The 12,450-nt window shown below is 47.0% G+C and overlaps 5 protein-coding genes across 5 annotated transcripts; 3 read left to right on the forward strand and 2 right to left on the reverse strand.

Annotated features, from left to right (window-relative positions):
• Nucleotides 1–2,943: 2,943 nt before the first annotated feature.
• FOXG_21343 (uncharacterized protein) lies at nt 2,944–3,703 on the reverse strand (the record flags this gene model as incomplete). Its single annotated transcript, XM_018401676.1, has 3 exons — nt 2,944–2,982; nt 3,039–3,145; nt 3,196–3,703. The coding sequence occupies 3 exons, from the start codon at nt 3,701–3,703 to the stop codon at nt 2,944–2,946; spliced, it is 654 nt and encodes a 217-aa protein (XP_018253527.1).
• A 1,332-nt stretch (nt 3,704–5,035) lies between these two features.
• Nucleotides 5,036–6,612, forward strand: FOXG_14017 (uncharacterized protein; the record flags this gene model as incomplete). Its single annotated transcript, XM_018394085.1, has 2 exons — nt 5,036–6,121; nt 6,170–6,612. The coding sequence occupies 2 exons, from the start codon at nt 5,036–5,038 to the stop codon at nt 6,305–6,307; spliced, it is 1,224 nt and encodes a 407-aa protein (XP_018253528.1). The 3' UTR covers nt 6,308–6,612.
• Nucleotides 6,613–7,871: 1,259 nt separating this feature from the next.
• On the reverse strand, nt 7,872–8,072 carry FOXG_21344 (uncharacterized protein; the record flags this gene model as incomplete). Its single annotated transcript, XM_018401677.1, has 1 exon — nt 7,872–8,072. One exon carries the CDS (start codon nt 8,070–8,072, stop codon nt 7,872–7,874), a length of 201 nt encoding a protein of 66 aa, XP_018253529.1.
• A 1,507-nt stretch (nt 8,073–9,579) lies between these two features.
• Nucleotides 9,580–9,810, forward strand: FOXG_21345 (uncharacterized protein; the record flags this gene model as incomplete). The annotated part of the gene is made up of 1 exon (XM_018401678.1): nt 9,580–9,810. The coding sequence occupies one exon, from the start codon at nt 9,580–9,582 to the stop codon at nt 9,808–9,810; it is 231 nt and encodes a 76-aa protein (XP_018253530.1).
• A 1,784-nt stretch (nt 9,811–11,594) lies between these two features.
• Nucleotides 11,595–12,367, forward strand: FOXG_14019 (uncharacterized protein; the record flags this gene model as incomplete). The annotated part of the gene is made up of 2 exons (XM_018394086.1): nt 11,595–11,772; nt 11,841–12,367. The coding sequence occupies 2 exons, from the start codon at nt 11,595–11,597 to the stop codon at nt 12,365–12,367; spliced, it is 705 nt and encodes a 234-aa protein (XP_018253531.1).
• Nucleotides 12,368–12,450: the final 83 nt, after the last annotated feature.

Here is a 12,450-nt window from a genome sequence, read left to right on the forward strand (position 1 = left end):
AGTCCACAATCTCCAGTAACCAAGTTGTAGCTCGTAGTCGACTGTCGCGGCGGCAGGGAAAAACCTCGGGAAGGAATCAGAGGCCGACGGTGCGGCTTGCCTTCAAAGGAGAAAAACCCATCGCAATCGGCGTCGTTGATCGGGAGGATGTCGCTACCGATGCCATGGGCATCGTCCTCCGATATCTAAGGCGTTCTGGTTCTGAGGTGCCGCCATTAGATCCGACAAAGGTGTTGTCAGAGAAGGCGAACTCTCCAAAATTCCTTCTCTGAAAACTGCTGTTAGGGAGCCGATAGCATCCCCGCAGTTTTGTGTGGTCGCGTGGCCTGCAGAAAATCCCGCTCCTAACACGGCACTAACAGTGCGTGCCAAGAAAGAATTTTTACAGGGGAGAGTTAGGCTACAGACGTCGGTTGTACAGGAGGGCCAGTGCAGGGTAGCTTTCAATTGCTGCCCGAGATCAACGGCCCATAGCAACGTCACAGTCGATAACTAGCCGGATATACAGGGTAGAAGGAAATTTACGCCGTCATTCTATTAATCGAGACTACAAACAAGCTAAGAGAATGCATGTTGTTCAAAGTAACCAAAGAGCCGCTTTTCAACGCACGATGGCTCGTGCCGACCCGCAAACGCATCTCAGACGCCAAAATTGCTTTAGTCAATCGATGATCTACTATCGCTGTTCTGCTTCCTGATTGGGTCAGCGAAGTTAGGAGGGGTGAAAAATCCCGCATTGGGAGCAAACATGTGAATAGAAAACGAGCGATTTAACTTATCTGTTTGCTCAAAGTGCCAGTCCATAAGAGCCGCAGACCTGAAATGTTTACCCAACGACGTTGCGGTACGATATTTCCAGTAGAAAACACATATCTTTGCAAAACAAGTTTGTCACCCTGGCGGAAACCTTTGAGGGAATCATTCAGGATAAGACACAAATAAAAGTGTGCTTTGGCGTGCGTCACCTCTATTTGATGCTGTTTGAAGGATGTGTCATACGTGGCCATGCCGGAAAAGTGCAAAGCTTTTAGAGTCTCGATTGTCTTGTGGGGTAGTCGAGGTGTCGTGTGTCATGGCCATTCGCTGACATGACGTCACGGTCTCGATAATTAACCAGCACTGCGGGGTATGAGGGAATTACTGGACGATCAGAGTATCAGTCAGATAGATGCTCGAGATGATCACCTGTTTCTGCAAGCAATTGAATCAGGGCCTCGATATGCAGGGCCCTGATATGCAAGAAATCCCGTGCTGCTTTGAGAGGTCTAGGTCTGATGACATGTGTTACCCCACCTCTTCATGTTGATACCCCTCCTCTTAGCGGTCCTCCTAAAAGTTTCTCTCCTTCATCTCACGATGGCATCTTTGGCGAATAAACAACCTGTCAAGGGTTGAAACTTGCACGCGCTTAGTAGTCCTATATTCCATGAACGTCTGACATTATTACTCCATCGCGTCATTTCGCCTCCTTCCCTTCTCGCCCAAACACCAAGTCTCAGTGCTCAATATGGCTCTCATAAAGAGTTCATGCGTCAAGGACAACTTGATTGCTGGACTTCAGCGAAGGCTCACGTACGTAAAGAAATGGAGCGTCCAATTGGGGACTTTAGTTGGTGTGTATGGTACTAGCGTAGGTCTATGTTACGACGTCTCAATAGGAGAATGACATAGTTTTTCTAATTGAGTCATCAACTCGTTATTGCGCCCTTCCAGGGCTAGTATGCTCTTTTCCTCCTGATCGGTACAGTGGATGCAACATATAGTAGTTTTAATACGTCCGCATCGGCATATCCCAGTACAACCCGGTTCTCATATGGTTTGGAACTTCGGTAAACATAAACAACTGCGATACTATTACGGAAAGACTGCTACAAACCGAGGAACTCACCTCGATCAGTTATGTGGACGTAAATTTGTCGTTGTAGGAGGCAAGCTAGTACCTGTTGAATATTGTCTAAGCCCGCTGCCTGATCTATGTGAAGTGGGCTTGGCATTATATGATACATTCACTGGCTATGTGACGAAACACCACCTCGAGTCGATTTTTGGACTCGAGTACATTATCACTGGGCTTTCTAAGAAGAAGTGGGCAGAGCATGTTTTCCCAGACTATGGATACATGATTTTGGTTGACCTGCAGATGAAGCCGAGGAGGTAGTGACAGGTTGGAGTTGGCGGTCGGACACAGAGGCTTTGTCCGGAGAGACGCACGTATGTGTGAAACCTCTGAGTACTGCCAAGCATGAGCGGCGTCCAATATTGAGAAAAGGAACTACCCCTAGTATTGATGACGTTGTTTGTGCATTAATGAACTGTGGAGCTCACGATGGTGGAGAAGCTACCCTGTAGCAATTATCCAGTCAATGGCGAGATGGCTCCGAACTATTCGATGAGAAAGTGACATGGACAGGCAGTTAGAGGCAAGATTTAGAAGAGCTCAAGAATTAATATGCATACACTAGTCGGCCTACCTAATTTCCAGTGACTCAATCACTATCTAGTGGCCACCTCTATCCTGACTGTATCAATCCGTCAAAGGGCCCGGATCAGCCTCGATATGAGCCGACCAAGAGTTGATAATTAATCGCATCTAACAGATCCCGGTAGCTGTTCCAATGCTTGCGATATCTCTTTAGTAACAAAGTAATTTAAATAGAACTCTTCCCTCGTCGCAGAGACCATAAGTGTTGCTATAGGGTCAACGGAAGGTAAATCTTTCAAGACATATTCGCAACTTTCCTCACTCTTGACCCGCCATGAACGAGCATTCGATGAGCTGCTTTTTGCTCCTGCTGCTATTGTTTGGTTAGGATGGTTTGGTAACTGTCAAGCTTGAACATACTTTGATCAATACCTATTGATAAACTTTCAAATAAACTTGCTGTTTCTGCTCTTGGGAAGAAAGATAAACACAGGGGCTGGTCAGAGCCGGGTTCACAGGCGTCAAGGATTGCCCTCGAATCGACTAGATCCGGCCTTCGCCTTATTGATGTTAAAGCTTGGTCGCCATCGATTTGTTTAACAACCAAAGGAAGTACTTTCCTCTTTTTGGGGGCCGGCTCATCGGCTTCGCATCCAGCATTATCGTTTGCGAGATTCTTGCTCAAACATTTTCGCACAACAGTTTCCTTGAACACTTCATAGTCTTCCTATAATGAGATTCGAAGCCTTTTCTTGACGGGGTTGAAAACATACCTCCAGCCCATTTGGGAATGGATTTTATCCAACCCGGGATGACAAGGAGAAATTCCTTCTGCTCAAGGTCGGACTTGAGGTTGTGAACTTGTATGTATTGCTCAGCAAGCCTACATATTTCTTGGAAATCATTAATTTTGAGAGACTTGATTCTGTTAACAGCCAGTGTTATGCCTAAAAACACGACAGTATGGATTTTGACCTCCGTTTTCAGCTTGTGTCGAATTTCGTTGTTTTTGATGTAAGTCTTATTGGTCTCTTTGGTGGTTTGTCGATCTTGATCTATAAAGTCAAAAACGTTCTTGACTCGCTTTGGAAGGCCATGGACTCGATCACGTAATTCTTTGGCCGCTTCTGAAAACAGGGCAACATTGATAACTGTCCCACGGAAAGTTTCCAGTGCGCTAGTTAATTGTTTCGAGTCGCTCCCAGGGTCAATGGTGTTGCACGCATTTCTCTCAAAGTCTTTGATGCGACTTATCATAACTTGCATATACCGGTTTGCCATATTGGACTGTGTGCCTTGCCTCGTTACTTGGCGAGAAGAGAATGGTGTAAAGGTAAAAAGACCTGAAGGGCGAGCGCGAGGTAAAAAGACCTGGAGGGGGAGCGCGAGGTAAAAAGACCTGAAGGGGGAGCGCGAGGCAAAAAGACCTGACAGGGGTTGACAAGGCCGTCGCAAGTGCAGGGATCGACGCTAGATCCCAGCCACTCGCTTCCGTAGCCATGTACCGATCAGTCTAGTGCCAATCTGCCACTAGCACCCTGCACACTAAACTTTAAGATCCTAAAGCTCATGAAAGTGTAGGAGCTCCAGATGTCTTTCATGTCTGGTATGTCTGCACCAGTAACTTTGAAGTATATGACCAGAGGATAAAATGGAACGGTAGGGACTCCTTAAAAAAAAGAAAAAAAAAAGGAAAATCCATATACGTATTAGGCATAACTTTTGGAGAAACCCACACTCTCATGAGGTTCGATGGAAGCTGTAGCAGGGATCCAGAAAGCGAAATGTAGCCATAGCTGGTTGGACGTAAACATACTGGTGATCCTGCAGCCTCATGTACGTGAACAGTCAGGGGCTGCGCGGTGGGTGTAAGGATAGCACCTCAACGTCTGGATGATTGCAGCCTCACCGTTTTGAAGGTAGCCGATTAGCCTACAAGAATGTCGAACTCGAGCTCTATCAACGTCACTGAATCTCCCTCCCAGTTACCGAAGCCCCCTCTCGGCCATTGAAGCTCCCTCTCAGTCTTTTCCAACTCCCTCCCAGTCGTTCCACATCCCTCCTAGTCACTGAATCTCCCTCCCAGTTACCGAAGCTCCCTCTCAGTCACCGAAGCTCCCTCTCGGCCATTGTATCTTCCTCACAGACTTACCAGCTCCCTCTCAGAATTACCAGCTCCCTCCCAGCCTTGCCAACTCCCTCTCAGTCACTGAAGCTCCCCCTCCCAGTCAATGGATGAATTTCATTTTGCTATCGGTTTCCAAAACAATCTTGTTATATCGGGCGTATGCTATGCTAGGCGTTGTGAGAGCACCAAAGTAGCTAGCCATTACAACTGGCTTCGGTTTCGGATTGGGTAAAGTTACATACCAGTCGTGGAAGACCAGCATGAGTGTAACTCCAAAGCAATGGGTAGACTGGTACGACTCCGTCATTACAAAGCCCTGCCCAGGCTGTGACAAGATTATAACAGATCGTCGGAAACATATGCTAGTTTGTGCAAAAACAAAAATCAGTGAGATGAGGAAGCAGGTTCCTGCTGTCCCTTGCTATTTTCACGAACGACCCCGGGATTGTAGTCCAAAGAAAGTAGACCATTGTCGAAAAGTGGCTATGGACGCTTGTGTGGAATGGGTGAAGAAAGTCCTCGAAGAGGAAATCGAAAAGGTCGAGACAAAAATCTCGACATTAGATCCCGCAACAAGAGAGTTCAAAGACTCAACAGAGTCGTTGGCCTATCTACGGTCAGTCCAGCCCGGCAAGCCCATCACAAAAGATCAATACATGCGAAAAGAGTATGGGGAAAGCCTCGATGAGTTCATTTTTTGCTCTCTGGACGAGGCCATTGAAATCCTGACAAACGGGCCATGTTTACTATCTATGGTTATACCTGCCCCACCTAACACAGAAGAAGACTACTATCACTTCATCCTAGAACGGGCAGAGCTCGAGAAGCAGATTGCTCAATTGCCATCGGTTGATGTGTACGACTCAGGAAAAAAGTCACCTGAAAGGATTCCAGAGAAGTGGTCTGGTCAAGAGGCAATGTTGAGATTCTACAGTGACGATATGCCGTCCATCAACATGCTCAACATTCGGATTGAAATTAAGACAGGCAACAGCAGATGGATGGCAAAGATTCCTGGCTATGATATAATACCGCGAGTTGTAGAGCAGGCTGAGAGAGAGGGTGTGGATTTAACGGGCTTCAAAGAATCAATGGAGGTAACTCTCGCAGCATCTCAGGGAGCTGACACTATGGCTCATGTTGACCATGAGGGTGTGGCTACCAGCATTGACATGTGGATGGGATTGAAGATCTGGATGTTATCGTATGACTTCTCTGGTAAGAAGTTGAAAGACTTTGCTGGCAATCGTCGATGCCCTCCTCTAATTGCTTTACTACTGGGCGAACGCTATAAACTATACCAGCCGCCGAGTACCGTTCACGCTGTTCACACCTGTGAGACTTCTATCGCGGTGTGTGATATGTATCTGGACTCACGGACGACGCCATCTACTTTGGAACACATACTGCTGGAGACCAGTAATGATGCAATTACAAATGACGACCATCATAAAGACTTAGTGCCAGTCCTAGATAGAATTTTGGCATTTTGGATGACAGATTCGAAGATGAAGAACACCGAGCGGTGTCCAGATGACAAGCATTTGTCAGGAGCAAAGAAAAATTTGATGGTATGCTACGATATCACATTTGAGTCCATGGCTGACGCACCCCTCTAGATCATCAAACAACACATAAAGGGTCGTATACCCAAACCTCGTAGACGAGGGAATGTGACAAAGGGGAAGAAATTCACGAGCAGGGCGCAAAAAGATGGATCGAGAAGACCAGGAGCAGCGAACAACAAACAGACGTGAGCTTGTGCTGAGGCCCAAGACATAGACAGAAAATCAGACGTATAGAAGTAGTCATAACTGAGCTTCTATTGGGAAAGAGTCGAGCACGGTAAAGGAGAATCTCAAGTCTGGAACTGGAATAAAAGCGAGGAGGGTCAAGAGAAAGAAGACGTGTTAGTGTCTAGAACGACCGGATGAAATTTCAAAAGGCTAAGGATGTCATGTTCATAGCGGAGGGTGTCTACTCGATGGAGTAGAGGTGGAATCGGCCTGTTGGGTTGGCGACGGGATGGAAGGCAACGCGGTAATATGTTGAGACATCTCCCTTAAAGAAATATTTTGATTGAACCTGGGAATCGACAGTATCAAATCCAAGTCTTTCTGAAAGAATTGGTAGATTGCTTGGAAAATGGGCGAAAGTTGTTGTCCCAGAAATACCTGGGCGAGGTGATCTGCCTTCCGACCAGCATCATAAACGCGCTACGTATACTCTCAAAGGTGGTGTAGTGTTCGGTATAAACTACGCAACCAAAGAGGGTCTTCTGATTATCTCAAAGATCTTCGAGATAGAGGCAGGGAAACTTTCTGACTGTTGATAAAGGAAGATGTAGCCCCGCTTCTCGAAAGTATCAAATCGTGTTTTAAGTGTTTTGAAGAAGGAGATGAGCAATTGGGGTAAGCACTTTCGGTTTTCGATAAGTCTCGAGGAGAACCGAGGTGTGACAGCATCACCGTTGCCGGAGGGTGAAAGATCTAGTAGATACGTGTCGAAGGGGGCAGCAACTGGCGAGCAAGGTGTCGGGGAGACGAGTAACCTAGATTTCAACGAAGGAAGGGAGAAAATGGTGGATCAGGAGTTCTAATGTATTGGGAAACCTCCAAATACGAGAAGCAGAACTGGATGAAGCATCGGAGAAGACGATGGAAAGTTTGAGGGCCGAAACGAGCTATATATAGTACATGTCAGCGATTATACCACCGAACATGAAGATTTTCATGCTTAACAAAGACTCGAGGGAAATGTATAGGATGCTTCAAAAGAAGGCCTTCTGAGCTGGATACTCTTGAATCATATTGTACCAGTAACCAGCATATTCTGCCGCTCTGATGGGGAACCGCACTAGCATTATAGAATTGCGAAGATGGACCGTATAGATGCCACCGACTCAGATGCAGGAATGAGTGGAACCAGTGCAGAGACCTGGAAGATCAACAGAAGAAAGGAAGGAAGTTCTCAATTAGCATCTAAGATGTAGAGGGGGAAAGATATAACCACAGCCGATCGGAGATCTAATCCGGGGCATGTCTAAGTAAGAAAAAAGGTATTTGTATACTGTCAATAGAGATTGAGCTATATTCTCTACATTCTCACTATGAGGCAGGATCAGGTCAAGGGGCGAACCAATCCTTGAAATTTATTAAAGACCTTTAGTTATGGTATCCGTATATACGTTCCCGATGAAGTAATAGTATTATTCGACTCTCGAGATGCTTTTGCAGCTCATCATGTATCTCTTCATCCGGTACCCCTTTTTTAAGTAGTTTAACAGTGAAACTATGAGCCGAGTCAAACTAATGAAAAGTATCAACGCCAATCCATAGGGTAGATGCAATATACGCTTACAAGTTTGCGCACTTCGAGGACGGCATCATCGTTGGTGTCATCGCTGTAGATGGAAAAATCGCAACTGTCATCACCGAAAATGCCGTTGTGATCCTCCATATCGACGTGAAATTTATCGTTTTTGTCATCGTTGATGACATTGCAGTTGTGACGGGGCGACATTGCGCTCAGAGAGAGTGCACAATATGGAAAAGTTATGGAGCGCAGAGCGTTCAAATGATAAGACAAATAAAAGACCAGGGCTAACGAAAAAGACGCTTGTTGGTATCAAAGTGTTAGATACTTAACTAGCAACGGTCTCTTGAATAACATACTTCTATGGGCTATCTGCCGCATTTATAAGCCTAGTAGACAACTCTAGAGTAAAAAAGGTTCGCGGAAGTGGCGGTAACATGACTTAGCTTCAACGAGAAAGTTGACTCGAAATGAGAATAACCACATTCATACTTTCCGCTGCACATGATGGCGTCTACCTTTATTGGTGGTGCTCAATCAGATAAAGGCTAGTCCGTGTGTTACCGTGGGCAAGTGAGGCTTATTGGTCGTGATAGACATGCGCTATTGTTGAGGATCGCATCTTGCGTTTACAAGAAAGATTACAGAAGCAGGGAGAACCCCTGTCGTGGCGGTAGGAGCTGAGATAGTGGGCCAGGTACGGATCATCAGCTCCACATCCGGCGGCTAGTGGGCCCCGAGACGTTACCTTGCCCTATACAGCAAGTAATGAAGAAAGCGGGAATTGACGTCGGCTCGCTACACGCGTAATCTGTCTTGGCAGCCAGCAAGAGTCTTGACCCATCGGACCAGGTGCATAATTGTGCAGGGGATGAATGATGCCACCAACGTCGATCCTGATCTCGCCTTCATTGACTTGGCGGCCACGGGATTCAATTGAATCCATGTGATTATTTGAGAGAGATTAAGTGGTTCGCTCTCGGAGGAGTGCTCAGGGGCAGGAAGCCTGTTATAATATCAACTTTCTCCTCAAGCCATGGGTATGTACCTGAATCCTCCTTGTTGCTCAGCTACCTGGTCAAGTCTCCCGCCCATAACTCGTACCACCATTTATGCTCTTGTACATATTTTACTTCGGCTTCTCTACGCAAATTCAGTTTAACTTTACTTCTGTTGTGCTCCGATACTGTCTCTGAACTGTCATGAACTGTCTGTTCATCCCTAACGGCGCCAAGTCTTACCCGGTATTCCCTTGAGCTCCGATCAAAACAACAAAAACTGTTGACCGAGCCTTTGGAGCAAGACTGACTTGAAATTTCAAACGGCTCTTAATCCTCAATCATCAGGCACCAGGCGTCCCGAGACACGAAGGCAGGCCACAGCAACTTTCCGGCCACTATGCTCTGATTCAAATATTCTTTGCAGTTCCGGTCTAGTAGGCGGTCTCACAACACCTCAGCATCGAGTTCCCAACCCGTAACAACTTGGAGGATATCAAAGGTCGTCTACAACTCCACACCACTCTATGCCTGTCAAAAAAAAAAAAAAAAAAAAAAAAAGAAAAAAGAAAAAAATATGTGATGATCGCCGTCCGGTAGGACATGATGAGGACCACGGCCGAGTCCCCTCGCATCTAGGGGATATCAAATATAAACATACCGAACAAGCACCTTCTCCGGCACAAAGTAATTCGCAAGTTGGGACTGTCAGAACCATGGCCACCAACCCAAATGCTGGTTCGGAGACCATCACCTACGACGAAACTCCCAACCTTAGTGATCAGATCAACTTCGAAACAGACGTGGATGAGCTGATGAAAGTCATCCAACGCAAGCCACTGCACCCACCTCCGATGATGCTAGGCAAAGGAACCTGTCTAGTGTCGATTGAATTGTGCATTCGGACTCTATGTCACGGGAAGTACACTGCCACTTGTGAGCAATGATGGCCTTCCTAGCTGTGTTTAACCTTCCTTTCTTTACAACCCACAGTAGCGCATCTGGGCTGTCGCTCTTCGCATCGCGGTAATATAACAAGTTGTCAATGATAGGGTAAATTTGCTTGCTAGTGCGAAGCAAAGTGGCAAGTTCTTTTGGCTCAGGGAAAGTAGCAATTATGAAGTTAAGTTCTGGCGGTAAGATAAAGAAATACCATTTCGTCTTTTGGAAGTTGTTTCCAGCTATAGCGGGGAAAGGGTCTGGACAGGAATGTGGCATAGCTCAATGAAAATGATCTAGACGAGACATGACAGACAGAGATGGTAATAAAATAGGTCAACTGCCAGCTTACTAGGTGGGAGTTTTGGGCAGGTTAGGCTTCTCTGGACAAATTCGCATGGTACGCAATAAGCCCCTGCTTTGCGTCCGGAATGGGACCTTGTAAGCTACGTATCTTAGGCATTATTTGTAGGTGTTCTATAACATAGCTATTTCAGTCTATCCCTTTCTTACGAATGCTCCGTCTAAGTAGTTCTACAGGCAGCGGGCCATTGTTTGAAAATTGGGTCGATCAGTTCGTTGTTTTGCTTGCGCTCTCCAGCAATCCGGCGACCCTTAAACCTCTCTATCTGCCAGCAAGTTCAAATTCCAGACCTTCATCCTTATTTCGAACCCCCTTTCGTAACCGTCTGATGTTCGGAGTGGTTTTCAACGTGGCTTCGCCAAAATCTCCAGGCTCAGGTTCAGGCTCATCACTTCCTTTAGTGATCAAGCGCAGAGTTCCAAGATCTTTGACCGTAAGACCCGTATTGGCCTGGTTGCTACCCCCATAGTTGGCTCTGCAGGCTCGACATCTTTTTTATTCTCCCAGTACTGAAGCTGAGGCGGAGTTCCTCAGCCGGACAAACAGCTGATCTTGGTTCGTCTCGAGGCCGTGGACTGTAGCCTTAATTCTGCAACTTCGAGCAGTTTGGATGCCTGCAAGCCAGATGAAACCCTAGTTAAGACGAGGCGGCGAATTTTGATAGGTCACTTACTGTCTAGACGCCGTTGAGCTGCCTTTCGCGCCCTTGTTGCAGGCCTCAACCAAATGGAAGACCTGCGGCAGCCCAAAATACAACACGTGACTCATGAGTTTGAGGAGCACCCCGGATACGTCTGGCCAAGCAGACCTGGATGCTTTCAGCCTCTCGCCTCTTCTACTCCTGGTATGATTGTTGAAACAGCAGAGCCTCAGCTGCTGCCTGGCGATACCCTGCTTTGAGGCGCTACTCGGCCCTTATAGAGAAGCACCGATGCTAGAAACCATTGGTCCAACCGAAGGGGTGGATACCGATTTGGGAAATCTTCATGGGGCACAGCATGAGTGATTTGAGATACTTTCAGCCCCCCAGACCGAGCTACAAAATCAACAGTGAGGCTGAACTGGCCATGATTGATGAAAATGTCTTATGCAATGTTGAGGTGCTAGTTGCCTTGTAGGGCAGACAGTAAAGGCATCAGAAAGGCGACAAGGCAACCATACTGGTTGTGTTCTGGCTTTCCAACATCGAGTGCAGTGCCTCATGTCCATGTTACGGTACGAGAGTATTAATATACAATCTCTTCCCTTCATATTTCCATCTTACTTTCCGTCTATTTCTCAATCGATCACCGGCTCTGGCTTGCAACAGGTCCAGTGAAGTGACAATACTCCCAAATATTTCCGATATTGATCACCAATTTTCATCACAACAGTATCTCTTGACTTGGAATACAATTGCGCCAACTGCTGACTCACCATTCAAACACCATGGCAATGGCTATGCAACCTGCCTACGCCTATTCGGCAGCCCCTTCACGTCACAGACAATACTCGAGTACGAGTAGTGCTTTCAGTGCTTCTGCCAAACCCGACGAGGACTGGACCAAGATCCCAGACCCCGCTGAGCGCCGGAGGATACAGAACCGCATTGCTCAGCGTAACTATCGTATGGTGACTTGAGACTCATTATAGGGTCATGCAAACAGTTTTCGCAGAATTAACAGTTTCTTTCAGGCAAGAAGCTCAAGCGCCGTCTTGAAGACCTTGAGCGCCGTGCTAGTTCCTCTGACGATGCCGAGTCCGACAAGCAGCCACAGAAATCTGCAAAGTCGAAGCAATCCCTCGCCGCACCCAGATCTCAAAAACCGCAACCCGCAACTCCCAGAAGGCCTATTGTCTCCAAGGGTCAGTTCACTCCTCCCATGGAGCCTACTGACGAGCCTTTCTTCTCCGGCACCTACGATGATCGAGCTCGCTCAGATAGCCCTTCTCAGTTCACATACTCAACATACTCTGTTCCCGATGAGATCCTCCTCGCACCCTACGGTTTCGCTCAGCCATACCTAGCCATCACAGCCGCTCATAGCCACCCCAACTACATGACAATGTCTGCAGCGACACTCCCTTCCATGACACACTTTGGAGATGCCATTGAAGTGGGAGACGAAGGATCCACTCCTTACATGCCCTACGGTTACATGCCTCCCACGGACTTCAACTCTGGTAGCCCTTACGAGAAAGTCGCCCCTCGTGTTAGCTGATGCGTTTAAGTATACCTCGCATCCAAACCGATAGTCACGTTACTGGTAGAATTCACAAGCTCCTCCGCTATTGAGTTCCCAGT

Source organism: Fusarium oxysporum, chromosome 6 (assembly GCF_000149955.1).
Source record: "Fusarium oxysporum f. sp. lycopersici 4287 chromosome 6, whole genome shotgun sequence".
Taxonomy (NCBI): Eukaryota; Fungi; Ascomycota; class Sordariomycetes; order Hypocreales; family Nectriaceae; genus Fusarium; species Fusarium oxysporum.